At 39.9% G+C, this 27862-nt stretch overlaps 1 protein-coding gene across 2 annotated transcripts in view; it reads left to right on the top strand.

The window, feature by feature from the left end:
* The window catches only part of SHC4 (SHC adaptor protein 4), a 134337-nt gene extending 106848 nt beyond the window's left edge, over positions 1-27489 (top strand). Inside the window, exons 8-12 of one of the 2 annotated variants that reach the window (XM_006077814.4) lie at positions 745-916; positions 2940-3000; positions 12022-12201; positions 23727-23977; positions 25153-27489. In XM_006077814.4, coding sequence (XP_006077876.1) covers positions 745-916; positions 2940-3000; positions 12022-12201; positions 23727-23977; positions 25153-25308 — 820 coding nt within the window. In that variant the 3' untranslated portion in view covers positions 25309-27489. Of the gene's footprint in view, positions 1-744; positions 917-2939; positions 3001-12021; positions 12202-23723; positions 23978-25152 lie in introns of both variants that reach the window. The other variant, XM_006077813.4, reaches the window with a different exon arrangement.
* Positions 27490-27862: the final 373 nt, after the last annotated feature.

Genomic DNA, 27862 nt, shown 5'->3' with positions numbered 1-27862 from the left:
GAACCCAACAAAGCTGTGGGTTGTCAGTGGAGTCGACTCAGTCCAAATGGACTTGATTTATTTTTTTCTCGTAAGAAACTTTGACTAATTCCAGTTTGGAAGAAAAATCTGTTTTCTTGTGTGTGTGTGTGTGTGTGTTTTTTTTTTGCTCTATTTCTTAAAAACAATGCATGTTTACATGAATCTACCCGCTTGCCACATATGGTTCTAATATTTCTTTATGAATCACATATACTCCAGATTTGTGCAGACAAGATAGCTGGCCATAGCTCTTTTATTTTATTTTTTTTTCTCATCTTGGTTTATAGTAAACTTGGTTTATAGCCAGGCCCTCTGCTCAGTATCTAAATTTTCTTTGAGCAAAAGTATTTCCGAAATGCTACAGTGAAAGTGGGCTGAAGAATTCAAGGAAAACTTTGTATTTTTATTCGATTGACAAAAACAACTTACATTCAGGAAGTTAGTGTATATAAATGTATATGTACATATTTTATCACTGAGAGGAGACGTGAAAACATCACCCATGGCACTTTTTGTTGGCTTACCCCACTTTGATTGTCTACAGAAAGCTAAACAATTCAGCCATCTGGTTGCTTCTATCCAGATGTTTGACATCACTTAAGCACAGCTATACTCTTAAAGCACGAAAAGTTTTTCAGGGTGATTTGCATGATTCTGATCTCTCTGCATCCCCAGCATATGAATTCCCACCCAGCCTCTTGGGGATCCTTTTTTCCCTTACAGTGAGGAGGTGCCTGTGGATGGCCATGCTGAGGAGAGAGAAGATCATGAGTATTATAATGAAATCCCGGGGAAGCAGCCGCCTGCAGGTGGTGTTTCAGATGTGCGGATCAAAGTTCAAGCCACAGAACAAATGGCTTACTGCCCCATACAGTGTGAAAAGCTGTGCTATTTGGTAAGTAATAGTTTATTGCTATTGTAGCTAACAATGCAGTCCTGTCCTATCACTGAGCTTAATTTGAGGATTTCCAAATGCTAGTTTGTAGAAGATATCATCTTCCTCAATACAGAGCCAGAGAATGAATCATTGTCGGAGCCTATACTAAGTAACTTTTACTCCTAATCCCCCAACCTCATCCTCAGCAGGTGACCTCACATCTTACTTCTCTGGAAAGACTAGGACAGTCCAACGTGTAATCCTCAACTTCATCCTTCCCTGTCTCCCAAGTGTTCCTATGTCCTCCTTGGTTCTCTTAGGTACTGTCTCCACAGCTAATCCTTCCCCCGAGCTCCCGACCCTATTCCCTCCCACCAACACTGTGCCCTTGTTCTGTCCATCAGTCTGTATTTCCATCTTTATATTTTTCTCTGTATACCAGTTCTTTATCTTCTGTCTGCAGATAAACTTGGACTCCCCCAACCCATCTAATAATGTCCCACCTCCTGTCATCTTCCTTTCATCCACAAACTTGTAGAAAACACTGTATTTCTGCATTCACATCCACACTACACTTCCAAAATCTGAACTCTGCTTGACAGCTTGATAGAAGCTTCTTTTACAGTGCTCACCAGTGGTTTTTTGGTTGGTTGGTTGTCAGTTTAATTGCTAAATCTATTTTTTTCAGTATTTTGAATCTGTCTGTAGTGTGTGATACCTGTTGGCTTTCTCTTCTTTTTTTAGACCTCTTCTGTTAGCTTCTAAAACATTTCCATGTGTCATTCATTCTGCATCTTTAGTTGCTGCTTTTCTTTCTTTTTCTTGTTTTATAAAATTTTATTATGAATATATTCAAACATAGAAAAAGTTGAAAGAATTATACATGAATACTCACCACCTAGATTCTATAATTATAATTTTAGTGTATTTGCCCTGTCATCCTATGTAGCTGTCATCCATCAATGCTTCTTATTTTTGATGCATTTCAAAGAAAGTTGCATCTTTACCTTTTTTTTGATCTTGTTTTCTTACATGCTCACCCCTATGAAACCAAGCATCTGCTTTACTGCCATGGACTCCCTTTCCAATGCTCTGCCCTTGGCCCTGGTTTTTCCTCTGACATGCCATCTGTGTACACACTCCACCAGCTTCTTTGTCTTCAGCCATACCTGCCTTTCCAGCTGTGATTAAACTCAACATTTTACCTTGACTCCAAGCCAGATTCCTCTCCTGATGTGCTCAAGTTTATTAATGGCATTCCTATTCTTTCACTAATCTACAGTTTTTTGTTTTCTCACACTGTAGGCCATATATCAACTCAGTCTTCAAGACCTAGGATCCTACCATGAAAATATCTTGAATCTACTCAGCCTATATCTTTTCTATTGCATCTTTCTAAGTTCTGGTCCAGATTTGCTCAGGTGACCCTGAAGGCTGCTTCTCTGTCTCCGGTTTCATTCCTTTAAACCCTCCTGCGTGGTACTGATGGATTAATCTTTCTAAAGCATAGATATTGCCCTTCTCAAAGGTGTCAGTGGATCCCATACTGTTAATGAAGAGAGATGTGTATATGGATGATCGAAGCCTTTGATAGCATGAGATTTTTCGAGGATGAAAAGTGAGTCTGGCATACGCCTCAGTAGAGTAGGGCTCCAATCTGCCAACTCACAGTTAGATAGAAGTTTGCTAAATGGCCAGTGTTTGTACAAGTGTCCTGGAAATCACACTTTCTGGCTGAGCTTGGATTGAGTCCTGGAATGTGACCTCCCAAGCAGAAGCAATAACCCTCAGGGTATAGACCTTACAGTTCTGACCCCCCACACCCTAATCAGACCCACCTCTGCAGCTCCCGAACAATTCACTGGGAAAGGAGGCTATACTTCCCATTCAAAATAACAGTTTCTTTTTCTCACTTTATCTCACTTCTTGTGTCAGAAAGTGGTGTTTTCTACTAAATTCTGCTGGGAGCTTTATGTGTCTTTTGCAAGTTTATGAACTTATACTATGTTTGTAAATGTTTCACAATTTGTTGTTCGCACAGCCTGGAAGCTCCAAGTGCAGCAGCATGTATGAGAACTGTCTGGAACAAAGCACAGCCATAGGTAGGTACAATTGCACTTCCCTATCTGCCGCACTTCTTATTCCTTTTACGTTATGTGATCGTGTGTGGCCCTTGCTCTTAAATATTTCATGGGAAAGTCAGGTGTATATAACCAAACACTCTGAGAAGCCGTCCCACACTCTGAAAAGCTCAGGATGTCATGTGTGTCAGCGAGAAAGCTGTGGTTCTCGCTTGCTCCTGTGTACTCTTCCACGCTACGGTTCTGCTTTATGGAGCCTTTCACTGCTTTGAATACCATGAAAGCTCTCTCACCGGAAAGGTGATTTCTCTACTCACAGCTCAAGGGAGTTCCACTTCAAAGAATATCAGACAGTAAGCTAACATGAAAATTGATGCTTGTCAGATCCATTAGGATTAAGAGAAAAGCTTTACTTCTGCTTGGCAAAGGGAACAAAAAGAGATCTGAAATGTGAGAGTCCCAATTACAAGTTCATACACCCCATACTTGCCAGGGCATTAAATGTCTTATTACCACACATGATAATTGGCGTTGGGCACAACTCTCCCACAACACGGTTGTAGGGCATATATAGACTATCACGTTGGAAATGTATTTTCATTAAACCATTCTACTGCTAGTCATTTTATTCTTATAAATTGTTAAAAGTATTTCTTTGGGAAGGAAAGTTTTGCAGCTTTAGAGTAGAAGATAACTGGACATTATAAATAATGCAGTGGGGGATAGAGCTGGATAACTATGCTTAGGGAGTCAAATTAGCAGCAGCTTGCCAGCTAGAAGGTAGTCTCTTACTTCCATGGGTATTTGCATATTTCTTATAGAATTTTTCAATGTAATCCATTAATTTTATTATTTCTTATAGAGTAGGGATACATGAGGATTTTGGTACCGCTAGGATCATCACTTTCCTCTACCCTGCAAAATAATAGGAGTTATGAACTTAGGTAGTATTTTAAATTTTTTAAAACATAGTTCTTTCTGATGGAAATTAAAATTCCATGCCATTCTTTAAGCTTACTTAAAATTCTGAATGCATTCTTAATAATAAGACTAAAAGCAAATTAAATTAGTATCAAGTGTAAATGTATTTTTAAACCTGTGTTCTCTGCTGCTGCTGCTAAGTCGCCTCAGTCATGTCCGACCCTGTGCGACCCCATAGAGGGCAGCCCACTAGGCTCCTCTGTCCCTGGGATTCTCCAGGCAAGAATACTGGAGTGGGTTGCCATCTCCTTCTCCAGTGCATGAAAGTGAAAAGTGACAGTGAAGTCGCTCAGTCTTGCCCGGCTCTTAGTGACCCCATGGACTGGAGCCTACCAGGCTCCTCTATCCATGGGATTCTCCACGCAAGAGTACTGGAGTGGGGTGTTCTCTAGGAGCTGTAATTCCTTTGTTCTTTCCTTTTTTCCTTTACTCTGGAAATTCCTAACCTAGGATTTGATAGTCAGGAGCCTACCACATGTGCTTTGTACTGTTGTATCCATTTTCTACCTGTGCTGAAGCTCACTTTGAAATAGCTCCGTGTCCTATTTTATCTTATTCTGTATTCTTCATTTATCCAATAATGCACTCAGTGATCATCAGGACCTCTGTGGGTCAGGCATTGAGCTAGTGCTGGGGGTGGAGACACAATTGCCTTTCATGAAGTTTGCAGTGTAGCCAGAGGGCATACCTTAAACCAGTGCTTACAAGTATGATGAGCATTTCAAAGCCCAGGATACTGCGGGAACAAATAACATGGAAACCTAACTTAATCTGGAGGACTAGAGAGGATCTCCTTATGGAAGTGACAACCAAACAAGACCTGAGGGGGTGAGGGGGGACCAGAGAGGGAACGGGAGAGGGAGCAGGAAGGAAAGGAAAGTATAAATGAATACTGAAATTGCTAAGTGTGCCAGGACCACTTCCATGATCACTGCAGGGAGAGAGTACAGGGGGAGCCAGAGGTGAGTTTTGGATCTGGGACAGAGTCCTGTGGAACTCCAGAATGTTTCTCCCTGCCCCAGTATGTCTCTTCCCAGCTCATCTCCCTTCTCTCCAGTATGTAATCGTCATGGCACGCTCTTCCAACCTCAGCCACCCGGCTTCTAGGGGGACTCACTGAGTGAAAATCCTCAGCTTTTCTAGAATGATGTTGAATGTGCTAAATCACAACTGCCATCAGCCAAGATGGAGAAGCTCTATACAGTCAACAAAAACAAGACCAGGAGCTGACTGTGGCTCAGACCATGAACTCCTTATTGCCAAATTCAGACTGAAATTGAAGAAAGTAGGGAAAACCACTAGACCATTCAGGTATGACCTAAATCAAATCCCTTATGATTATACAGTGGAAGTGAGAAATAGATTTAAGGGCCTAGATCTGATACATAAGAGTGCCTGATGAACTATGGAATGAGGTTTGTGACATTGTACAGGAGACAGGGATCAAGACCATCCCCATGGAAAAGAAATGCAAAAAAGCAAAATGGCTGTCTGGGGAGGGCTTACAATAGCTGTGAAAAGAAGAGAAGCGAAAAGCAAAGGAGAAAAGGAAAGATATAAGCATCTGAATGCAGAGTTCCAAAGAATAGCAAGAAGAGATAAGAAAGCCTTCCTTAGCGATCAAAGCAAAGAAATAGAGGAAAACAACAGAATGGGAAAGACTAGAGATCTCGTCAAGAAAACTAGAGATACCAACGGAACATTTCATGCAAAGATGGGCTCGATAAAGGACAGAAATGGTATGGACCTAACAGAAGCAGAAGATATTAAGAAGAGGTGGCAAGAATACACAGAAGAACTGTACAAAAAAGATCTTCACGACCCAGATAATCATGATGGTGTGATCACTGACCTAGAGCCAGACATCCTGGAATATGAAGTCAAGTGGGCCTTAGGAAGCATCACTACGAACAAAGCTAGTGGAGGTGATGGAATTCCAGTTGAGCTATTTCAAATCGTGAAAAATGATGCTGTGAAAGTGCTGCACTCAATATGCCAGCAAATTTGGAAAACTCAGCAGTGGCCACAGGACTGGAAAAGGGCAGCTTTCATTCCAATCCCAAAGAAAGGCAATGCCAAAGAATGCTCAAACTACCGCACAATTGCACTCATCTCACACGCTAGTAAAGTAATGCTCAAAATTCTCCAAGCCAGGCTTCAGCAATATGTGAACCGTGAACTTCCTGATGTTCAAGCTGGTTTTAGAAAAGGCAGAGGAACCAGAGATCAAATTGCCAACATCCGCTGGATCATGGAAAAAGCAAGAGAGTTGCAGAAAAACATCTGTTTCTGCTTTATTGACTATGCCAAAGCCTTTGACTGTGTGGATCACAATAAACTGTGGAAAATTCTGAAAGAGATGGGAATACCAGACCACCTGACCTGCCTCTTGAGAAATCTGTATGCAGGTCAGGAAGAAACAGAACTGGACATGGAACAACAGACTGGTTCCAAATAGGAAAAGGAGTACGTCAAGGCTGTATGTTGTTACCCTGCTTATTTAACTTATATGCAGAGTACATCATGAGAAACACTGGACTGGAAGAAACACAAGCTGGAATCAAGATTGCCGGGAGAAATATCAATAGCCTCAGATATGCAGATGACACCACCCTTATGGCAGAAAGTGAAGAGGAACTAAAAAGCCTCTTGATAAAAGTGAAAGAGGAGAGTGAAAAAGTTGGCTTAAAGCTCAACATTCAGAAAACGAAGATCGCAGCATCCGGTCCCATCACTTGGCAAATAGATGGGGAAACAGTGGAAACAGTGTCAGACTTTATTTTTTTGGGCTCCAAAATCACTACAGATGGTGGCTGCAGCCATGAAATTAAAAGACGCTTACTCCTTGGAAGGAAAGTTATGACCAACCTAGATAGCATATTGAAAAGCAGAGACATTACTTTGCCAACAAAGGGTCCATCTAGTCAAGGCTATATCTTTTCAGTGGTCATGTATGGATGTGAGAGTTGGACTGTGAAGAAGGCTGAGTGCCTTCTTTTGATGCTTTTGAATTGTGGTGTTGATGTGGTGTTGAATTGATGCTTTTGAACTGTGGTGTTGGAGAAGACTCTTGAGAGTCCCTTGGACTGCAAGGAGATCCAACCAGTCCATTCTGAAGGAGATCAGCCCTGAGATTTCTTTGGAAGGAATGATGCTAAAGCTGAAACTCCAGTACTTTGGCCACCTGATTCGAAGAGTTGACTCATTGGAAAAGACTCTGATGCTGGGAGGGATTGAGGGCAGGAGAAAGGGGACGACAGAGGATGAGATGGCTGGATGGCATCACTGACTCGATGGAGGTGAGTCTGAGTGAGATCCGGGAGTTGGTGATGGACAGGGAGGCCTGGCATGCTGTGATTCATGGGGTCGCAAAGAGTTGGACACAACTGAGTGACTGAACTGAACTGAACCATCAGAAAAAAAGGGGCAAGGCTTTCTTTCTTTTGTTTCCCTCAAAAGCTCTCACCTTGATTTTTATTTTACATTTTTGAAGTATCGTTCCCCCTAGAGCAATGCTATTTCAACTTTACTCAAGATTTTTCTTTTTGTAAGTATATCCTTGTCATATAATCTAATATATTGTTTCTGTTTATCTTGGTTTTATGTCTCCTTTAATCAGCAAACAAAGTAACCCCTTATTCTTTCATGTTTTATACATGTCCTAATCTATTACCAGATCGAAACTCAAGAACAGACTTTTGTAATAAACACTTATTTGGAGCCTGGAACCTGTTTTTCCATAGAATTAATTTTAGCCATGATGTCTGTCTCCTCCATGGATAAGTGACCATGTTCTGCTATTTTGGTTTCCTATGCTAAAGCTTGAATATATATTTTGTAATGACCAATACAACAATAGGAAATTCTGTTGTAAGCATCTGTTCTTTAGTTATACTCTGATTGTGGAGTAGTCTACGACTGATCCCAGCTTCAGTACACTGTCTTCCTTTTTGGTGGCCCTAAGGTAACAATTCATAGCTGGGAACCTTTCAGAATCTTGGGGAGATGACAGATGGTGTTCATAGTTTGAAAAAAACCCTCCAGCTGGATATCCTCTTCACCTGAAAAGCACTGAGCTACCACATTGTTTTCTTAGAAAAGCAGGTTCTAACTCCCAGTGGGAACCAGAGTACTGTGACGCCATTGCCCAGCCTTTAGGCACTCAGCCCATGGAGGGATCGAGGGACTCAACCCCTGCTGCGGGGACCATGACAGGTATCAGTCCCTCCTATTGTGGCAGTAAGGACTTTCCTAACTCGATAGTCTTTTCATCTGCAGACACCCAGAAATCAGGGGTTCCTATCTTAGGGCATGCCTGTGATGACTTGGGCATGTGTTTAAAAGTGATCTGAAATTCATGACCAGTCTCTAATTTAAGAGGAGTTGCCAAAATAGCAAATAGACAGTTTTTAATGGCTTTTCCCAGAGATTAATATGTAAGCATTTGAGAGACACCTATTCAAATATTTTAAATAAATTTTGGCTTTTTAATTCAAATATATTTATTTATTAAAATATTGACTTAAAATTTGAATTTTGGTATATAATAAGTACTGCAGTAGGCTTCTTGTTACTGAAGGAGTTAATTATATTATTGCCAGCTGTATAAAAGATCCCTGTCCTTAATAATAAATTCCCTTGTGGAAAAAAAATAATTAACAAAATAGCATACTGTTTCCCTAGCCTTCAAGTTAAAATGAAAATGTTGATATTTTTAATCAAAAAGATGTTAAATTCCCACAAGCCCTAAGGGCTTTCACTTTAAAACTTCGGTACCTCCAGTATACACACTATGTATGTATTTATTTTCTGCCACAAATCTTCTCTTTGGCAGATTGGATAGTTTCTCAGAGTAATACTTGGCACAAAGAACTTTTGGAATGCATAATGCCTGGCATGTGTAGTTAAGCTCTCATCAGCCACACACTTTACCCTAGGAAGATTTTAAATTTGGGCATGAGGTGAGTTTTTTTTTTTTTAATTTAAGACCACTTTGCTGACTTAGATATAATGGTGCATTTGAAAAAAAGGAATGGTGGTTTTTTAAGAGAGACTATATAGACATTGGTGCTTTTGTGTAAGCCTGTGAGATGGTAAACTTAATGTGTTTAGCTCATGCCAGTGCTCTCTGAGGGGCAGATGAGTCAGTGCCCTATGCTAAAGGTTAACTTGAGGTCTTCAGGATGCGGTAGGGTCACATTTGCTAAGAAAGAGAAACTGGGTAGACATTCAGTCATCTGTTCCTTCAGCTGACAGACATTTTTCTTTTGACCTGCTTTATACCCTACATTGATAATGAAGGAGATACATGGATAAATGGGTTCTAATCTCTCCTCGGGACTCAAGGAATTTGCAGTCTTAAGGGGAAGACAGAGACGTAAACAGAGACCTACAGTTTATTATGGAGTAGCACCTTCCCAGCTTGGGATGGGGACGGGGAGGGAGGAGTGTGGAAGGCTTCCTGGAAGAGTGGGATTCAGAACAGAATCTTAAAGGACAAATAGGAGTTAGGTCAGGAAATGGGTGGCAAGGATGTTATGGCCAGATGTAAGTATCGTGGGCAGAGGCCCAGCATCAGTGAGTAAACACACAGCTGAGCAGTGAGAGGAGCGCCTGCTGCAAGGTGGGGACCAAGTTCAGTGAGGGGCTCACCCACATTCTTCAGTTTAATCTTCATAATGTATTTTAAATCCAGCATCCTTATTTTACAGATATGAAAACTGATGCTTAGAGAGGTTAAGAAACTTGCCCTGGGTTGCACAGATAGTAAGAGGGGCCACTGGGATGATCTGAACCCAGGTCCATGTCAATTTAGAAGCAGACCTTTTACACTTTTGATCATATTCCACTTTCAGTAAATCTCTATGAGCAGGCATTCCTAAGTAGATATTAATTCACTCATGCATAAGTTCTCTATACTAACATATTATGCATGTATTATAAAATACACAACAACAGAAAATTTCAGTTAGAGTTAGCAATAGACATTTTTTTAAAAAATCTTGCTAATTGCACTGGCTGAATACTATCTTTAGATAATTATCTCAAGGCCCAGTGTACATCTAGAGCATTACTGATGAAATAGACATAAATCCACATTTTAGTCTTGATAATTTTAACTGTTAGGAAGCCAACATTCTGATCTAGTTAGATTATTCTTGTTCATAAACTTATAATGTAGCTAATGAGGTGCTTTTATTCAGTAAAAGAATGATCTTCAATCCTTGATTTCCTTGTAGTAATCTTTTAGCTACTTGTGAAAGTATTTGTGAAAGTGTACTTGTGAAAGTATTTTAGCTATTTGTGAAAGTAAGTTTAGTTTAAATGGGATCACCTAATTCATAAATCCACTTAACTAAGCAAATAGAAACAGTCATATGTTGCCAAAGGCAACAGAGAAACAAGGTGCCCTATTGCCCCTTCCTCTGTTAAATCCCACTCCTCCCTCAGAATATCCCATGTATGGATAAGACATGGGACAGGGTGATGGGTAAGGACTGGACAGACAGGAGCAAAGGAGGATCAGGTAGTAGGGCTTTAGTCTTGACTGGACTTCTATTTGTTATGTTCTTAGGTTTCCATACTTGTGTATAAGAATCATAGCACTGTTCACTAAGATGTGAAATCCAGTGTGAAGTTGGTCCCCTGAAGGGGTTTAATTGGCTGGAAGGACTGATGTTTAAGTGAGACAATGGAGTCTTAATGTCACTACTCTAGGTACAGCCTCACGGGAGTGTTGTATACATATGACCAGAGCTGTAAATGTACTTGTTTAAACAGAAAAGCAAGAACACTATCCTGGCATTTGCAGGACAGGACCAGTAGAGTGGTACAAATTACTTCATGCCATCAGGTAGTGAAATATGCTTCAATTATCCATTCATTCAGTAACTATTTGTTGATGTCATAGTGTGTGCCAGGCATGTGCTAGAGGCAAGAGGTGAAGAAGAAGCTGTGAAGAAGACAGACAGGATCTCCGTCTTCATGGAACATGCAGTCTAGAGGCAGTACAGATTTTAAGAAATATAATAATAGAATAGAGTTAATTACTCTTGTGATATGGGCTTCAGAGGAAAGCAGAGAGACATAGTCTAGTCTGAGAAGGTCAGGGAATGCTCTCTTGAGAAAGACATGCTTAAACAGACCTCACCTAAGGATGAGGGTGATAGAGAAGGAGAGGGAAGGGCATGTCATAGAAGATGGCCTTATGGTGGGGATTATTTTGCAGGAAGGCCAGTGTGAGCAGGGGCAGAAATAGGAGGACTAGGGTGCTAGGAGAGTTGGGTGCCCTGGAGCCAGTGTCTGGCTTGTTGAAGAGTCTGAGTTGTATCCCAAGAGCAGTGGGAAGCAGTGAATGTGTTTTTAAACCTCTGAGAAATAGGATCAGATTTTCAGTTGTAAAAAGATCATTTTGGCCAAAAGTATTAAATAGGATGGAGGGGGGAAAGCGGAGTAAGGGAAAGGAGGAGCTAACCTGAGGGGCGAGTTCTTTCCATTAGATGACAGAATGAACAGCAGCAGCTGGTGCAGGGCTAAGCTTGGTGAAACAAAACTTTGGCAAAGAGGGAAGAAAGACTTCTCATGGTTAATAATTTAAAATTAAGTAATGAGTCTTTTGAAAAGGTGTTTAAATAAATAGTAGATATTCAAGTTCCATATGGTATGTGCGGTTTTCTTGGTTCCAGGGCTACAGCTCTGAGCAGCGTCATTTATGGGTTTGTGCTGTTAGCTGGACAGTCAGCTCCCTTCCCATCCCCGCCCCCACCCCCCATCCCCCTGGCTGTTTCTCCTTCACATTTTCCTGGTTTGTCTGCTGTCTGCTGTTGAAGCAAAGGGTCAGCTGAGGGACAGGCGGGGAGGGGCAGGGAGGCCAAGAAAGGATGCTTTCCCTCAAAGACTGCTTGTTATTTTATTTTTACAGGTCAAATCTCCAGGTTAATATTCATTCCTTGCATTGGCATGGGTGTGGCTTTTCCCTTCCTGTCAGTGCTGGACTCAGCCATGATTTTATTTATTGGTTACAAAGCAAAAACGCCATGCAATGATCTTTACTCACTGCAGGTAATGCACACGAGAGAGGGGTGCCGTCCCAGCGAGAGGCATCACTGATGAAGCACTCGTGTCGGGCGGATCTTTTCGATGACCCCTGCTACATCAATACACAGGCTCTTCGAAGCACACTTGGCCCTGCTGGAAATCAAAGCTCACCTCACCCACTGGGGAGCCCATGGCCCCAGGAGAGTAAGTGGCTGCTCTTTGACTCTATGAGTTTCCTGTGCTGCTGTAACAAATTACCATTAAACTGGGTGTCTTAGAATTGGAGAGATGTGTTCTGTCACAGTGATGGAGGCCAGAATCCTAAATCAAGATGCAAGCCGGGTTGGCTTGGCTCGTCCTGTGGCTCTGGAGGAGATTTGGTTTGATGCCCGTCTCCTAGCTTCTGGTGGCTGCCAGCAATTCCTGGTGTTCCTTGTCTTGAGACATGCCACTCCAGTCTCTGCTTCAGTCTTCATTGGCCTTACCCCCATGTCTCAAGGCTCCCTTTCCTTTCTCTTACAAGTGCCTTTCCCTTATAGGTAGGCCACAAATCAAGGAAGATCTCATCTGGTGATCCTTAAATTAATTACATCTGCAAGGACCCCTTTTGCAAATTAGGTCACATTTGCAGGTACCAGGAGTCAGGACTTGAGCATATCTTTTGGTGCCACTATTTAGTTCACTGTCTCTCATTTTTAAAATGCTATTTCCTTAGCCTCATTTTTCAGGGAGTTAAAAGAATTCTTTCTTATTTCAATCCCTCCCTCATCACAGTTAATATAAGTTAGAACTTTGTAAAGATGTCATAGATTTCAATGTTTGAGAACTTTGATTTTGAATCATCTTTTCAAACACTTTGAATCGACTCCCAATTTTTGCTTTCTGCTGTGTGCTTTTCCTGAGGGAAGGATTGTCAAAGCCAAGAGATCATGTTTGTTTGTATGAGGAGCAATGGCCTCTATTTCAGTTCTGTTTAGTGATGATGTTAATTTTCTTCATTGCAAAAACCTTTAGTAAGTCATCTGTATAATGCTAAAATAAGATGACATCTTTCTTCAGCTGTATACTATGAGTTAAATACAGTAAGACAAACATCATTTTCCTGCCAGATTGCTTCCAGGGATAAGTCTATAAAGAGGACCATAAATAAATAAAAGCAAAACAAGTCAAAAGCCTATAATCAACTGAAAAAGAAAAAAAAATGCTTTTCATAAAACTGAAGCTTATTGGACTCAGAGATTAACTTGGTGTCAAATTTGGCTCACTCCAAAGATGGAGAACCAGTCACTGAGAAAGTTCTTTCACTGGCCCAGGAAGTAGCTCTAGACTGCCACGGGTAGCTTTTCAGCTAATGTGGCTGCAATAACAGAATGGAATTTGAAAGGAAATTTTGCTGAGGCTGGGCTTCACTAGACCACCTTAACTCTCTAGAATGAGACAAAGGTTTTCATTACCATCCAGGTGGCAAGTGAGCTGTCTTTTTGCAAGTTTTCCAAGATCACTCTTGGCAGTGAAAGAACCCATTTGAATTCTCTGGAAGCAGACTCTGAGATGGAGCTGGACATGCAGGATCTTTATTGTGATCAGCACAGGAATGGAGGGGAAGAAAGCAGGCTTGGGCAGAGGGAGAGGTGGAGCAACCAGGCAGGCCTGACAAAACCTCAGCCAACCATCCAGAGAGGACGGAGGCCCATCAGTGTTGTTTCGTGTTGGGCCCAAGGGCAGGGCCTTTTAGCCCCTCTTATCTCAGTCTTTGGCTGTGGGCCCATGAGGGAGGGCAGACCATTGGGCCAACAGCTCTCTACAGCTGAGGGAGACCCTGATGGGATCTGGGGTACTTGGGGTACTTGGTCCTTCCTTGAAGGGGGATCTGGGTAGTGCATCTCCATGTCCACCACAGAGGGCATCTTGTGCCATGGATGATGGGATATGCAATGAGTTTGGCTTTCTGCAGTGAATTTAACTGTTTAATGTTGAGTAGCCTGTGTGGATAATGTAACACATATTAGAGGGACAGTGTTTTTACTTTTGTCTACACCCCATGGCATGTGGAACTTCCCTGACCAGGGATCAAACTCATGCCCCCTGCATTGGAAGGGTAGAGGCTTAACCCACTGCACCACCAGGGAAGTCTTATTAGAGGGACAGTGTTTTGAAAAAAGTTTCTGGACCTAAGGTTTTGAAAGTAACTTTATAAGAGCATATACTCAGTAGCTTCCATTTCATGGACTTATCAAAGCAACAGTGTTTTATTAGAAAATACATTTAGTGAGTGGTCCAATTAGGTGATCTGGGATATTCTGTCATTTACAACTCAAGCAAAGAAACTTGGCCTTTTTCATAGGCAGTTCAATAATTTGAAAGGCAAAATTAATCCATAACAACATTCCTATCATTAGTTGAAAGTAAATAAGGTTTGTTCTGTCCAAAATTGTAATGTCAAAATGTGTTTTCATTGATTCCAGTCCCTTTCTCTTTCTCATCCTTTTTCCCTCTCCCTACCTTCACGGCAACATGTTTAATAATTTAAGTCTCTGGTCCTCTCTCACTCTTTATTTCCATTGAGAATTTAATATACCATAGCCCTCCTGGACTTCTTGCTACCTTCTTGAGGTTAATTTCAGTGTATCATCACTCCCTCCAAAAAAAAAAAAAAAATTAACTCCAAAAGTATAAATAATGTTGATCTAAGAAAATCTAGTAAGACAGAGTGGGCCTTTCTTGGTAGCTCAGTTGATAAAGAATCTGCCTGCAGTGCAGGAGACATGAGTTCAATCCCTGGATTGGGAAGAGCCCCTGGAGAAGTAAATGGCAATCCACTCCGGTATTATTGCCTGGAAAATCCCATGGACAGAGGAGCCTGGCAGGCTACAGTCCATGGGGTCACAAGAGTTGGACATAAATTAGCGACTGAACCACCACCACAGTAAGATGGAGTAAGGATAACTTTATACATAATTTTGTGCAGAATGTCTTAAATGCACCTTTTAACATTTCCTCTATAATGTTTCCTACTGTTTCTTTCCTTCCTTCCTCAAAAATTCTCTTTAGCTTCTTTAGGCATACTTGCCTTCCTTGCCCCGATTAGTTACTAATTAGTTCATTAAAACAAAACAAAAACAAATCCAGAGACAAGAACCTATTATATCTTAAAAATGCCTTCAGGGTTCCTCAATTCATCCTGTCACACTGCTATTGGAAAAGCTCTGACATAATCTTTATTCCGATCAAACAAGGCAGAAAGAAATCATTCGTACTGAAACTGTTTAATTTATTTTTTATTATTTTCAGTCTTGGCTGCCATAAGAAAAAACCACCCTTAAATCCCATTGTGTAAAAAGGACTGAAGTTTATTTGTTTTACCCATTAGCCCCAAAGATAGATGGAAGTGGAGAAGGCAGTGGCACCCCACTCCAGTACTCTTGCCTGGAAAATCCCATGGATGGAGGAGCCTGGTAGGCTGCAGTCCATGGGGTCACTAAGAGTTGGACATGACTGAGTGACTTCACTTTCACTTCACTTTCCTGCATTGGAGAAGGCAATGGCAACCCGCTCCAGTGTTCTTGCCTGGAGAATCCCAGGGACAGGGGAGTCTGTGGGCTGACGTCTATGGGATCACACAGAGTCGGAAACGACTGAAGCGACTTAGCAGTAGCAGTAGCAGAACAGCTTTGCCATTCTGGACACTGGCTTCCATCTCTGGTCTAAGAACTTCGCTTTGGTAAGTTCCTCTGTCTTTAGTCTAAGAGCTCAGACTCTCACCATCACATCTGTATTCCACCAGTGGGAAGTAAAGAAGGACATGACCCAGAAGTGGCAGACATCATTTGTTCTTAACCTGCCATTGGCAGAACTTAAACATGGGGCCATACCTAGCTTCATGTTACTCTAGCTGGGTGGCCATGTGCTCAGCTAAAAATAAGGAATTCCATAATGTAATGAAAGGGAGAATACACAATTGATACACAATTAACGGTCCCTGCCACAGCACACCTTTCTGCCACTCAAATATCCATGAACTCTTATTTTCACCTAGAACATTTGACCTTGCAAATACGGGAAATAATTACAGAATCCTGCCTAAAGTCTGTGACACGTGGGTGATGGTGAAATCCTCTCAGTCAAGACTGGATGGGGATCATATTTGCCAAGTTGTCTGCCCCCTTCCACATCCAAAATTAAGGAATAAGAGGAATAAGAATAGCCGCAATAAAAATCCACATTCCCAGAAGAGAAGCAAATAAAACACACAGCAGTCACTGGTCCATTGTAAAAAAAAGGTGGCTTCAGTCATGTCCAGCTCTTTGTGACCCTTTGGACCTGTAGCCCACCAGATTCCTCTGTCCATGGGATTCTCCAGGCAAAAATACTAGAGTAGGTTGCCAGGCCCTTTTCCAAGGGATCTTCCCAACCCAGGGATCGAACCTGGGTCTTCTGCATTGCAGACAGAGTCCTGGTAGCCCAGACGGTAAATCGCTGGTCCATAGTGATTACCAAATCCTGCCAGGCAGTAATTGTGAAGATTCCCTGAGCTAGAAGTGGAGAAGTAGATTTGCTTGGACTGGTTCAGCATTATAGAAAGAATCTCCATGTCCACTGTCATCTGGGTTGTTGCTGCTATTATCCTTCACATGTCCATCTAAAGTAGATGTGGGATAAAGTGCCTTTCTTGGGGTTTCACCACTTGGGCAGCTTATTTCCTGTTGACGTGGACTTGAGAGATTGGAGTTTGCTTTAGAGGGCAAAAAGCCATATACTAAAAGGGACTATGATTTCTTTTGCAATGTAACTTCCTTAAAAACTTAGTAGGATTTCACTCTATCCATTTAGAGTCAATTCCACATGAAATTTCTCATAATACTGTCCTTTTATTGCCTGAAGGATGCCTTCTCTCTTTCCTGTTATTTGTAATTTCTGTGTTCTTTTTTTCTTGATCAGTTTTGAGATTTATTAATTTAATTGTTCTCTCCAAAGGAATCAGGTTTTATTTAATTTTTTGTTGTTTTCTGTTTCATTGACTTCCATTTTTATCTTTATTATATCTTCCTTCTATTCTTTTACAATTTTCTCCTCTTTAACTTGTACTATGTTTTCTTCTATTGCCTTTGTAGTTTTATTTCCAAATAAACTTATTTCACCTAAACTTTATATTTTCTATGAGATATAGGGATCTAGCTTAATTTTATCTAAGTGATCTAATTTTCCAAACTACATTAACTAAACAATCTTCTCTTTTTCTAATGCCACTCTCCATTTTACTAGATTCCTCCTATATATGGGAATCTCTTTCTGGGCCTTCATTCTGCTTTTTATATTGGCCCACTTATTGTTTACCAGTATATTGATTACTATTTATGAATTACTGTGGCTTTGTAATGTATCTTAATAGACATGTAGCTTTTCCTTTGTCTTACATACTCTAAGATAATACCTTTTTTACCATTTCCCCCATCCCTCACTCTCTGCTTCTGGCAGTCATCAATCTGTTTTCTGTTTCTGTGAGTTCTGTTTTTTGGGGATTTCACATATAAGTCAGCTCACATAGTGTCTGTCTTTCTCTGTGTTCTTTCATTTAGCATAATGCCTTCAAGGTCTATCCTTGTTGCAGTTGGCAAGACTGCCTTCTTTTTTATGGCTGAATAATGTCCCACTGTGTATTTACTTCATCTGTTCATCTGCCAGTGGAATACTTAGGATTATTTCCATGTCTTGGATATTGTAAATAAGGCTGCAGTGCACATGGGGATATAGATATCTCTTTGAGATAATGATTTCATTTCCTTCAGATATATACCAAAAAGTAGAATTGCTAGATCATATGGCAGTTTTTTTTTTTTAATTGTTTTTGAAGACCCTCCATCCTATTTTCCACATGGCTGCATCAGTTTACATTCATTCGCACCAAGAGTGCACAAGGGTTCTCTTTTCTCATCAACATTTCTCTCTTGTCTTTTTGATGATCGCCATTCTAACCAGTGTGAGGTGATAATTTCATTGCAGTTTTGATTTGCATATTCTTAACGATTAGTGACGTTGAGCACCTTTACATGTACCTGTTGGCCATTTGTGTGTTTTCTTTGGAAAGATGTCTATTCAGTTTCTCTGCCCATTTTAAAATCAGATTGTTTATTTTTTGACGTTGAGTTGCGTGTGTTCATATATTTAGGATATTAATTCATCAGATAGATGATTTGAAAATATTTTTTCCATTTTGTAGGTTGCCTTTTCTTTGGTTTCCCTTACTGTGCAGACTTTTGGTCTGAAGTAGTTCCACTTGTTTGTTTTTGCTTTTGTTGCCCTTGTTTTTGGTGTCACATCCAAACACCATTGCCAAGATTGATGTCAAGGAGCTTACCCCTTGTTTTCTTCTCAGAGTTTTATGGTCTCAGGTTTTATGTTCAAGTTTTTAATCCATTTTTTTCTCTTTCTTTTTTACTTTTTAAATTATGAAAGTATGATAACACATTTACAGGAGACTTGGAAAATATAGAACAAAGTTACATATGGTTCCACTATATATTACAATTTTTTAAGTAGATAAATTAAGATTTTTAATTGGACTTTCAATATCAAACTCAAAAATTAACAGAATGAATATACAGAAAAGTAGAAGGATATGGTAGGCCTGAAAAGCACCATGAACCAATTCAACATAATTAAAATTTATATAATTTTCACACAACAGTAGGATACAAATTCTATTCAAGTTATCATAGAGTATGAACCAGGAGACACTGGAACATATCCAGGGACATAAAACTAGGTGCAAAATTCTTTAATCCATTTTGAGTTGATTATTGTGAATGGTACAGGATAAGCACCCAGTTTCATTCTTTTGCATGTGGTTGTCCAGTTTTCCCACACCATTTATTGAAGAAACTATCCTGTCCCTGTTGTGTGTTCTTGGCTCTTTCGTTGGAAATGAATTGACCCTGTATGTATAGATTTATTTCTAGTCTCTATGTTTTGTCCCATTGATCTATGTGCCTGTTTTCATGCCAAAACCATACTATTTTGACTACTGTGTTGTTAGTGTTAGTTGCTCAGTTGTGTTTGACTCACTGTGACCCCGTGGACTGTAGCCTGTCAGGCTCCTCTGTCCATGGGATTCTCCAGGCATGAATCCTGGAGTGGGTTGCCATTCTCTTCTCCAGGGGATCTTCCAGCTTTGTAATATAGTTTGAAATCAGAACACATGATGCCTTCATCTTTATCCATCTTTCACAAGATTGCTTTGGTTATTTGAGATCTTTTGTGGTTCCATACAAATTTGGGGGATTGTGTGAAAAAAAATCCCATTGAAATTTTGATAAAGGATTCTGTGGAATTTATAGATTGCTTTGGGTAGTATGGACATTTAAAAAATATTCTTTTAATTCATGAGCCCAGAATTTCTTTCCATTTGTTGGTGTCTTCAGTTTTTTTTTTCATCAGTGTCAGTTTTCAGTGTACAGATCTTTCACTTCCCTGGTTAAATTTATTCTTAAGTATCTTTTTCTTTTCGACATTATTGTAAATGGGGTTGTTTTCCTAATTTCTCTAATAGTTTATTATATAGGGTATAGTTCAGTTCAGTTGCTCAGTCATGTCCAAATCTTTGTGACCCCATGAACCACAGCATGCCAGGCCTCCCTGTCCATCACCAACTCCTGAAGTTTACCCAAACTCATGTCCATTGAGTCAGTGATGCCATCCAACCATCTCATCCTCTGTTGTCCCCTTCTCCTCCTGCCCCCTATCCCTCCCAGCATCAGGGTCCTTTCAGATGAGTCAGCTCTTCGCATCAGGTGGTCAAAGTATTGGAGTTTCAGCTTCAACATCAGTCCATCCAATGAATACCCAGTACTGGTCTTTAGGATGGACTGGTTGGATCTCCTTGCAGTCTAAGGGACTCTCAAGAGTCTTCTCCAACACCACAGTTCAAAAGCATCAATTCTTCTGCAATCAGCTTTCTTTATAGTCCAACTCTCACATCCATACATGACCACTGGAAAAACCATAGCCTTGACTAGATGGACCTTTGTTGACAAAGTAATGTCTCTGCTTTTGAATATGCTGTCTAAGATGGTCATAACTTTCCTTCCAAGGAGAAAGCGTCTTTTAATTTCATGGCTGCAATCACCATCTGCAGTGATTTTGGAGCCCCAAAAAATAAAGTCAGCCACTGTTTCCACTGTTTCCCCATCTATTTCCCAAGAAGTGATGGGACCGGATGCCATGATCTTTGTTTTCTGAATGTTGAGCTTTAAGCCAACTTTTTCACTCTCCTCTTTCACTTTCATCAAGAGGCTTTTTAGTTCCTCTTCACTTTCTGCCATAAGGGTGGTGTCATCTGCATATCTTAGGTTATTGATATTCCTCCTAGCAATCTTGATTCCAGCTTGTGCTTCATCCAGCCCAGTGTTTCTCATGATGTACTCTGCATATAAGTTAAATAAGCAGGGTGACAATATAGAGCCTTGACGTACTCTTTCTCCTATTTGGAACCAGTCTGTTGTTCCATGTCCAGTTCTAACTGTTGCTTCCTGACCTGCATACAGGTTTCTCAAGAGGCAGGTCAGGTGGTCTGGTATTCCCATCTCTTTCAGAATTTTCCACATTTTATTGTGATCCACACAGTCAAAGGCTTTGGCGTAGTCAATAAAACAGAAATAGATGTATATTCTGAAACTCTCTTGCTTTTTCCATGATCCAGCGGATATTGGCAGTTTGATCTTGGTTCCTTTTAATGTATAGAAATGAAACTAATTTTTGTATATTAATTTGTATCCTGTAATTTTACTGAATTTGTTTATTCTAGTAGTTTTATTTCTTATGGCGTTTTTATTGTTTTCTGTATATAATGTCACCTGCAAATAAGACAGTTTTACGTCTTCCTTTCTGATTTGGATGTATTTTCTTTTCTTGCCTGATTGCTCTGGTTAGGACGTCCAATACTGTGTTGAATAAAAGTAGTGAGAATGGGCATCCTTGTTCCTGATCTTACCGGAAAAGCTTTGAGCTTTTTACCATTAAGTATGATGTTAGCTATGGACTTATATGGCCTTTACTATGTTGATGTACGTTGCCTCTATACTGACTTTGTTGAGAGTTTTTTATCAGAATGGATATTGAATTTTGTCAAATGCCTTTTCTGCCTCTATTGAGGTGATCATATGGTTTTTATCTTTGATTTTGTTCATGTGGTGTGTCACATTGATTTGTGGATGTTGAACTCTCTTTATACCTGAAATAAATCCCACTTGATTGTTTTATTGTTGATTTTTGTGTGTTAGTATTTCTTTGAGGATTCTTACATCTATATTCATCAGTGATATCGGCCTGTAATTTTCTGTTCTTGTGGTGTCCTTGTTTGGTTTTGGTATTAAGAGTAATGAGTTTGGAAATGTCCCTTCCTATTTTTTTGGATGAGATTGAGAAGAATTGACATTAATTAGTCTTTAAATGTTTGGCAGAATTCACTAGTGAAGCCATCTGTTTGTGGACTCTTTTTGTTGGATGCTTTTGATTAGTTGTTCAGTTTTCTTGCTAGTAATTCCTCTGTTGAAATTTTTTATTTCTTCATGATTCAGGCTTGATGGGTTGTATGTTTTTAGGAATCTATCCATTGTTTTCTAAGTTATCCAGTTTGTTGGCATATAATTGTTTAGTCTCTTATGATCCTTTGTATTTGAGTGGTATCACTTTTATCCTTTTTCTTTTATAACTTTTAGAAAAGTTATATTTTTAACAAATGTTTGGATGATTGAAATTGTAATAATTTGGGAAACTATGTTAGGAAAATAATGTCCATATCCTCAGGCTGACCCATGATCTATTGCCTCTTTTCAAGATGATATAATGTCTGTTTTTCTTTTGTTTTGTCCTTGTCCGAGAGCACTCCACAATCTCAGAATAAACCAAAGCCATCATGCGCTAAGATGTGTGTGCCTGAACACACTGTGTGTGCATCTCCCTCACACTCACATAACACTGCATCGCTTGCTTATACAAACAAACACGTAGCTACTCATCAGAAGTTCTCTATTATGCCTGAAAGCAGGCAATGCTAAGGCCAACTACGAATATTATTCATCAAGTCTGGACACATTCCTTCAGCCTTTTTCCTGCTAACAATAGATACAGCCTGATTGTTTGTAGAAAAGAATATCTTTAGCCATTAGATACAGACTAAAGACATTTGCAAAAAGATATATTCATGAATACTGTGTTGAAATTGTGATATACAGAGAGATGTTCTTCAATAGGGAAAAACCTATAATGTATTAACAGGAGACTTGATTATGTCCACAGGGCACTTGTCTTGTGTAACTTGTAAAACTTAAAGTCAAGAGGATTTCTCATTTGTGAGACCCTTGTGTAAGGGTATATAAACATTCCTTTGCATTTATAAAGAGAAATCTGGCTTCTATGCAAAAGAGCCTTTGCACTTAAAAAGACAAAATCTGATTTCTGTGGTTATTTTCCTAGTAAATTTACTATATTAAGCATACAACTTTTGGGAATCCCCTGGAAGTCCAGTGGTTAGGATTCTGCCCTTCCACTGCAGGGGGCATGGGTTTGATTATGGTCGGGGAACTAAGATCCTACATGCTGTGCAGCATGGCCAACAAAATAAACAGATAGTTTTTATCAGGATTCAGACCTAAGAATTTTGTGTTATTGCTTCTGGAGATGTATGTCATCCTGATGGGCTTGCTATCTACTTAGAGACCTTTGTAGAGTGGTTGGACCACTTTTGAAAATGAAAAGATTTTCTCACCTGAACCAAGGGTCTTAGAGTGTGGTGATTAAGAACCTGGGCTCTGATGATAGATCTCATTTCAAATCCCTGATCTACAACGTATTAGCAGTGTGACTTTGGGTAAGTCATTTAATCTTTTTAAAGATCCATTTCATTCCTGTCTGATTTTGAGGATAATATATGTAAAGCACTGAGCAGTATCTATCATACCTAATAAATGGGAACTACGTAATAGTTGTTATTACTGTGAGAACCAGTAATACTGTAACGAGCTACCTGAATGTACCTTCTTAATCCCCCAGGCTCTCAACTTTGGATAGCATTTATTCTGTAGAGCCATGGGGCCTTGCCTCAGACCATACCTCCCTGATGTTTTACCTTCTTCTACTTGATCAATTCTGCTTCATCTAGGCAGGTGAATTACAAAAACAGCAGAGTGGTCATTTAATAGGAATGCTGTGAGCTTTAGCATAGCTTTAAAGTTTTTGGACAGAAGCATCTCAGAAACACATTGGTAATTTGGGTTAAAAGAAAAAGCTAGATGCTAAAAGTGGGCATAGCCCAAGTTACTGTAGGCATTTTCAAAACATCTGGGAATGTTTTAGAAGTTATCTATAATCCAGGTACAGCATAAACCTCTTTCTCCTGAACCTACAGCCCTTGGGACATAAAGAGCCTCTCTCTGCACTTATGAAAGCAGTTCTCATGAGTCAGTTCCATTTCTCATTTGAAAGGAAAACTCCTGCACCTGGGCAAGCCTTTCCCTGTAACAGAGGCCAAAGGCAATGTTTGGATCTACCATTAAATTAGAGCCCATTGGAAGTTCTGGAAACAAAAACCCCAATTGTTCTAGAAATAGCACTATTTAAAAAGTACTTGGCACACAGTAGGGCCTCAAGTTATATTTTCTGAATGAACGAATGACTGAATGAAAGGATGGATGAGGAGGTAACTTGGTGGTATCTCTATTTTTTGACTTCAGCAGCACCAGAAACTGTTCAGCCAGGTGCCACGGCCCAGCCTGCCAGCTCACATTCTTTGCCACACATTAAGCAGCAGCTGCGGAATGAAGACTGCTACCATGGCAAGCTGAGCAGGAAAGCGGCAGAGAGCCTTTTGGTGAAGGATGGGGACTTTTTAGTTCGAGAGAGTGCAACGTCTCCTGGCCAGTATGTGCTGAGTGGGCTACAGGGAGGCCAGGCAAAACATCTTCTCCTGGTGGATCCTGAAGGCAAGGTATCACTGACCCACACTACAGTTTCACAGTCTTGTGACTCAGATTACCCTGAATGATAGGTCTAAAACCTGATACTGAAGAGTGTTTAAGGTGAAGGGTTTACTTTGTCTTAAACCCTCCAGCTGGAGCAGAAGTGGTAAAATAGAAGCTAGTGGAGGAGTTTGAGTGGGAGTCACCCTAGAGAATCACTTAAAGGGCAGCCTCTTTCTGCCCTTCTTAATGCAATTCAGTGAATTAAATGAATACCTACTGCATAGAAGTTCAGGGATTCGCAGTTAACTTGCCGAGCATCACACAGAAACTGTACTTTCGGGGTACTTGTAATTTCATAAAACAGATGCTTAAATAATTGAGAGTGAATAGCATAAGAATGGTTCAGCCAAAGCATTATGGTATTTCTCAGGATAGAGGGGTTGCTTTGGTTGAGGCTGACTGAAAAGGCTTTTTTGCAGGGTCTGACATGTACGATGAACCTTGAAAGAGGCCAGACATTTTAAAGGTGGACATTTGGAGCATAGGGAAGGATCACAGGAGCAAACAGAGCGGTAGAATAATATTAAACCAAAAGAGGTATGGCTAGAGCAGAGGGTGCCTGTAGACAGAAATGAGCCAGGACAAGAAAAATGAACAAAATAGTAAGTCCTTCTCTATAAACAATTACTCTAAGCATAAATGGATTAACCTTCCCAAACAAAAGATGCAGAATAGCTGGATGGATAGCTGAATAGACAAAATCCAACTATATGTATGCTATTTATAGGAGACTCACTTTTGATTTAAGGACACATATAGGCTGAAAGTGAATGGATGAATAAAGATATGCCATGCTAACCCAAAGATAGCAGAGGTGGTCATACTTTTGTGATGCAAATATTTATACGAATAGGGGCATGATAGACTGTATCAGAAAGAAACATGGCAAAGAAGTTGGTTGCAAATTTGGATTAGGACAAGTGTTTACCATTTTCCTAACTGGGAATGACAGTTTCTTTAAAAAGATAATTGGGAATGAGAAAATAGTTTACTAAAGGATACAGAATTGAAAAGCATCTTTACTTTTCTTTGTTCAGCCAGTTATCTCATTCAAGGATATGTCTGTTTTTACCCTGTGGTTGTTTATCCCTTTCAGAACTGTTATGATTTTGCCTAAATACATTTGTATTTCCTTTTCAAGGTGAGGACCAAGGATCATGTATTTGATAATGTTGGCCACCTTATCAGATATCACATGGATAATAGTTTGCCAATCATCTCTTCTGGAAGTGAAGTAAGCCTTAAACAACCAGTCAGAAAAGATAATAATCCAGGACTTTTGCATTCCAACAAATGACCACTTGGAAGTACCATCACACTGATGCTTCAGGAAAGTTCACTTTGTATTAGGACACAAAGGTCATTCAAATTTGGTTTCTAGGTACATTAGAGCACAAACTGTGAAGTGCATCTTTCTGAGACCATCCTGGACTAGGTCCTTTATAAAACAAAGAACTAAGAAAAATTGATCTTCAGAGAGTGAAAATCAGAAAAGGGGAAGAGGATGTGTCTGTTTGAAAAGAAGTTATACATATGCACGGATGTCACTTTGTAAGGCCATATTGTGTGGAGAACAAGCTAAAAGCACAATTAAAATTTTACATGCTAAAAACAACTTGAATGAACTGCTGGGGCAGTGGTACGTGCCTTTCAACTTGATAATTTGGGGACATTTTCATATTGGGGAAATAAGTTCCAAATGTCTTCATATTCTATAACTATAGAACCATTTGCCAAAAGAGTTTTTCCTTGTTATAAAAATCAGAAGCAATTTGCTTAATAGTTACTGACTTTATTTTCTATTTAGCAGCATTTTCACTGCAGTGTTAAAATAAATTTGACACTGAATTTGGACTGTGTCTGTGCCAGTGGAATCAAATGGAAGGCCACTGAAAGCACTGGTCTGTCTCATTGGCCTGTCCCGTTTGCTAGTTAAAAGCTTGGAGCCCAGCTTCTTTGGCTTAGTATTTCTCAATCTTTGCTGTTTGGGCTGTTTGCATGTAACATATGACAAGCTAAAGAAGCCAAATGTATCAGTCATTTCTGGTTTCATTGCATTTCTCCCTTCTTCCCTCTCCCCCTCACTCCCCTGACTCCGCAAAGGAGCTCATGAATGCATGGATTTAAAAAAATGACAAACCAGTTCTTCATGGTTGGTCTCCATATTGGTTTTATTCTTATTTAAAGTACTGAATTTATTTTAAAGTATGGGGAAATATCCCCTTGATTGGCGGTGACTGACTCATAGTCCCTCATCTACATGTATCCTTAGCACCTTTTCTAGATATGACCAGACAAAATGTACCAGGGAGAAAACACTGAATGAAAAAGTTGAAAGGTTTGCCACATGTTGGCACACTTGGTAAACTGATGAGGTAATGAAGCATTGTGTAAGTTAAAGCGCTGAACGTGGTCTCAGTATGACCTTGAGCAAGTTGCCTGAATCTGTCTAGACTCCAGATTCCTTGTCTATAAAATGAGGGAGCTGGACTAGGTAAAGTCAGAGGTCCATTTTAGCCCTACCGTAATATGAGTTTATAAAAAGCAAATTTCCCCTTTATTGGGGGTTAATGTTGATAACCAGTCTGTATAATTAATCTGGAAACCAGTTTTTTTCCTTTAGTCTGTGTCTGTACTCACTGAGTTCATCATTCAGATAGCAGAGATCTGCAGCCTTTCAGTTAAAAACATTGGAACTTTGGGAAAATGTACGTAGTGGTGATAGAAGTAGATTTGCTTATTTTGAGTAGCAGAAAACAGCTTTGCATATAGAGATATGGCCATTACTTTAGAATTTTTTTATCATGAATTATCTGGACAATTGCCTTAATTCCACTTCACTTTGGGTATGTAGATAAATCTTTGCAATTGTGAAATATTTGCTAAATTTTAAATAAAATATGAGAAACTTCTTTTGGATAGAAATCATCAGAAATTAAGCACACTGAACTCTAATTATGTGAAGGTTTATGCTTTGATTTTACTTACACTGTCATTGGCTTCTTCGATATGTTGTTTTCTTTTATACAACTAGAAAATAATGTATTTTTCCTCAATTTTGCATACATTATAATTCTTGATTATTTGTCCTCGTAAAGGGGATCAGCATGGGTATAAATCAGTGAAATGTATGGGTGATCTCTTTACCTTAACAGGGTTGTGGTCTCATTCTGGTTGAGCAGAGTGATAACTGGGTTGGGTGGCAGGAAAGAGTTCTTGATGCTATTAGATGCGAAGAGTATGACTGATGTGAGCAGTATACATAGATGATCAGTATTTGTAATGGTATAAGTAGTTAAATGGGCAAATACTGTACTTACAGCCACAGGCACAGTTAAAATGAAACAACAAAAGTTTGATTGCATGCTATTTTAATGTCACATTCTTATCTTCATCTATCTTAAAGCAGAAATCCATTTGCATATAAATATCTGTAAACAACTTTTCAAAAAAATAAATGATTATTGCTTTATGACAATTGACAGAATATGTCTGATGTTTGGGATTTGGAAAATGTATCGTTTGTAGAATGTGTCAGGGACCTGACAGGAAACAGATGGCTCACTTAAATTGGGTAACTGGAGAAAAGTTTAATAAAGGGACTATTTACAAAGGTCTGGGCAGAGTATGGGAAACCACAAGGGAGGAGGCAGTGCTCTTCAGCCAGTGGTGGAGTAACGGGAGGGAGCAGTAACAGAATCTGCAGAGAGTCCTGTGAAAGGGCTGCCTATTAGGAGCTGTGGGCTACAGAGGAGGGGCTCTTAACCGGCCCTGGGGACTCCACTGGGAGGGAAGGCTAAGGGGCATTATACTCTCTGGGCAAAGGATGGCCTTTCAGCAAATGATGCTGG

This window comes from Bubalus bubalis, chromosome 11, assembly GCF_019923935.1.
Source record: "Bubalus bubalis isolate 160015118507 breed Murrah chromosome 11, NDDB_SH_1, whole genome shotgun sequence".
In the NCBI taxonomy this organism is placed as follows: Eukaryota; Metazoa; Chordata; class Mammalia; order Artiodactyla; family Bovidae; genus Bubalus; species Bubalus bubalis.
The sequence above is the reverse complement of the archived record's forward strand: the minus strand, read 5'-3'. Positions and strand labels throughout refer to the sequence as shown.